This window comes from Mustela nigripes, chromosome 14 (assembly GCF_022355385.1).
Source record: "Mustela nigripes isolate SB6536 chromosome 14, MUSNIG.SB6536, whole genome shotgun sequence".
Lineage (NCBI taxonomy): Eukaryota > Metazoa > Chordata > Mammalia > Carnivora > Mustelidae > Mustela > Mustela nigripes.
Window position 1 is genome coordinate 15,520,012 of NC_081570.1, and position 3,831 is coordinate 15,523,842.

At 54.0% G+C, this 3,831-nt stretch overlaps 1 protein-coding gene across 1 annotated transcript in view; it reads left to right on the plus strand.

Annotated features, from left to right (window-relative positions):
* The first annotated feature begins 450 nt into the window (after nt 1–450).
* Nucleotides 451–3,831, plus strand: part of LDLRAD2 (low density lipoprotein receptor class A domain containing 2) — an 8,778-nt gene continuing 5,397 nt past the window's right edge. The window contains exons 1-2 of the mRNA XM_059376343.1: nt 451–532; nt 2,285–2,728. Coding sequence (XP_059232326.1) covers nt 451–532; nt 2,285–2,728 — 526 coding nt within the window. The remainder of the gene's footprint in view (nt 533–2,284; nt 2,729–3,831) is intronic.

Sequence of the window (3,831 nt, forward strand, 5' to 3'; positions counted from 1 at the left end):
TTTGCCACTTGCTGCGTCTGTAGGGCCCTGAGAGCCGCCCTTTGATGTGCTGGGCCTCCCTCAAGCTCAGCCCTAAGGTGTCAATTTATCCAGAGCTCAGCAGTTCCCTGAGACTGTGGGCCCCCCTCCCAGAAGCCTTGTGGGTGAACCGGATCTGAGGTTCCTGGTTCCTATCTGGCAGGGGGTGAGTGGCCATCTTCCCCGCCTACTTTCCCCAGGCTCCAGCCTCAGCCCCAAATCTCCATGGCAACCTTAGATACAATCCTGATCTGAAGAAGGATCTGGAGCACAAAGATCACTATAAAGAGACCAGAGGGCTGATGGACTTACCTCCCCTTGCTCCTTGTGTCCTGCCACAGTCTCTGCCAGGCCCCCCCCCCCAGTCTCCCCAAAGACCCCAAACTGAGGATCCTGCAAGTCTGCCCCATTGCTGGGCACAGCAGGGCCTGGATGGAGGTCTGTCTGGGGCAGCTGCCCCAAAGGCTGCTTCTGCTGGGGGCGGCTGCACTGGCTGTGTCTGCTCTGGAAACAGGTGAGCCTGAGGGGGGTTCAGCTGGGGTCAGCAGGGGGTCAGGTCCTCCCACCCTTAGAGACCGTAACCCCATGATAGGCTGGGACCCCTTGAATTGGAGGAGGCTGGAAAGTCTTGTGACTGGTCTTGTTTGGTACTCCAAACTCCTCTGGGAGGCTGGAACTCCAAGTCACCCAGAAATAGGAGTCTGGAGTGTGTATGGGGAAGGAGGCGGTGGACAACAACAACTGTGAACTTTGGGGTCAGACAGTCCGTGTTCATACTTTCAGTGACATCACGGCTTCACCTCTCCGGTTCTGCTTCTGCACCAGCAAAGTGGGAATAAGGGCCCTTGCTCCTTAAGGGACTATTACTACTATGCATATAAGATGAGATAAATGTGTAAGACATTTAGCTCCGGGCACATAAAAGGTGCTCAACTCATTCATTCTCCAAGCCTCCCTCTTTCACCGTTGGCCTTTAGGGCAGGTTCCGGCTTTACTAGATCTGCGAAGATCTGAGACAATGCTCCCACATCCAGAGCCCTGACAGTGAATTTCTTCCCCCAAAGACCCACATCCTGGCTGGTCCTTAACACCCACTGGTGTCCCTACTATGCACCAGAAAAGCCACTTCCTCTTTTCCATCCTTACAAAAATCAGAGCTAGTTTGATTATTTGCACATTATCTCATTCAGTCCTCGCAACAACTCTGTAGCAGTGAGGATGTTTTGGGATGTAAGTAACAGATACCAAACTAACAGAGTTTAACCGGTAAGGACATTTGCTATTTCACTCAAGAAGAGTGGCCACAGATGATTCCAGATATGGTTAATTTAGCAGCTCCACCATGTTGACGTTTTCCATGATTCTCATGATTTCTCATGATTCTCATGACCTTATCCTTGCAAAATGGCTGCTACGGCCCCGGCCCTTGCATCCTCAGACAACTGCTTTCAGGTTTTTTGTTTTGTTTTTTAATCAGAGAGGAAAACCTTTTCCAGGAGCCCTCAGCAAACCTCTTCAATCTCATTGGCCAGAACCGGGTCCCAAGTCAATCCCTAAACCCCGCAAATTGAATCAGGATTACAAAGCTTGATTTAGGCCAATGACCAGGAGACAACCTGGTAGGTTGCTCACTGACAGCTGAGAGATATTAGGGTTCTTTTCCAAAGAGCAAAAGGGAAAGGCTGGAGTAGGCAGAGGCCCAGTTGAGTCTACCCCTCCGGGGATAAGGTACTAATAATAGCTAACGCTTCTGTGACACTCATTAAATGCACAGCACTGTCCTGAGCGCTGAACCTTTACCTGCCCACAGTCCTCTAGTTTCAATTCCAAAATAAGAGAAACTCTGAAAGCCAAAACTCCTTCTTAACTAATGTACAGGCGACACTTGACTTGAACTGATAGGAGGCTGTTTCTTGTCTTTATTTGTCATGCTTAGGGTTATGTCAGCAGACTTGCTCTAGAAAATGTGTTTGATCATGGAGGGCTGCAACATAATCTCCTGTATTATCTACCTTACCTTTCTAAAAATCTGGAAAATTCTGAAACGTATTCCAGAGCTTTTGAATAAGAGATTGAGGACCTGAATTAAATTACTCAACCCTTTGAGTAATTAAATTACTCAAAATTCTGAGATTGGGCAATCATTCCATTTTGTTGATGAAAAAACCGAGGCTCAGAGAGGGTGAGTGACTTACCTGGGGGTCACACAGTGGGCAGGGCTCGAAACCGGGCCGCGCGTTTCCAGGGTTTGTGCTTTTCCCTGCAGCCGACCTGGTGGACCTCTGCGGGCAGACGTGGCAGGGGGCCGGGCTGCTGCTGCGCTCGCACTCCGCCTCGCGCAGGTTCTACTTCGTGGCCCCGGACACCGACTGCTGGCTCTGGATGGGGGCGGCGGCCGCCGGCGACAGAATTCGATTCCAGTTCCGCTTCTTCCTGGTCTACAGCTTGGCCGCGGGGGCGCGGGCGCCCCCAGCATCCCCGGCGTCCAACGCCTCCTCCACCGCGCCGGCCGACCCGTGCGCCCCCGGGTCCTACCTGCAGTTCTACGAGGGCCCGCCGGGGGCGCCGCGGCCCCTGGGGGCCCCTCTCTGCGGCCTGACCATCCCGGCAGCTGTAGCGTCCTCCGGGCCCTTCCTGGGCCTCCGCCTGCTCACCAGAGGCCGCCAGCCCCGCGTGGACTTCGTGGGCGATGCCACCTCTTTCCGGCTGGGTGGGTGGGGGCTGTTGGCTGGGACCGGGGGCCCCGAGCCAGGGGCAGCTGTGGGCCTGGGGTCACCCGTGTGGCACCTGCAGCGCGGAGGATGGGGGCGGCTGCTGGAGCCTGGACGAAGTTGGGGCAAGGGGACTGGTAGCGGGCTGAGCGCGCTCCCGGGGGGAGGGGGAGAAGGGAAGGGGGCATTCCAGACCCCCGGAGTCGACCCAATAAATCTGACTCCCAGGGCCCCGATGGCAGTCCCCCTACCCGCCGACATACGCCAGCACACACTCACCCATTCCCAACTCCCACGCACTCCCACACCTGACACCCAGTACCCACACGCACCCTGCACACTCATTCACACGGCCCCCCACTCACACACCTCACGCCTCAACACCCATGCATGCTACGTACCCCATATACCCTGCACACTCATTCACACCACCCCACACGCTCACACCCAACCCCCCGCTCACACACCCTGTACTCTCATTCACACCACCCCCTCACACACCTCACACCCAACACCTACACTCACTGTACTCAACCCTCATGGCCTACACACTCATTCACACATACACACTCACCTGTTCACAACTCCCTCTCCCACACCATTCCTACACTCCCACACCTCACATCCAACACCACTCACAAACTCACGCCTCAAAAACCCCCCCACGGCACACATCCCCACACACCCTGCACACTCATTCACATGACCCACACTCACACCTTTATTCATACACTGCACACTCATTCACACAACCCCACACGTACAAACCTCACATCCCAACACCCACACTCACACACACTGTGTATGTACATACAACTCAGAAGTCTGCGCTCATTTACACAACTCACCCACCCACGTGCCTCGCACACTGCGACACACAAGCCACGCACGTCCCATACCGCACACTCCCACACAGTATACATTACATCACACACCTCCTACACAGACAGCACCACTTTGCACACTTAGATATACCTTACACACTCTCAAGTTCACACATGGCTCTTCTTTTTTTTTTTTTTTTTAAAGATTTTATTTATTTATTTGACAGAGAGAAATCACAAGTAGATGGAGAGGCAGGCAGAGAGAGAGAGAGGGAAGC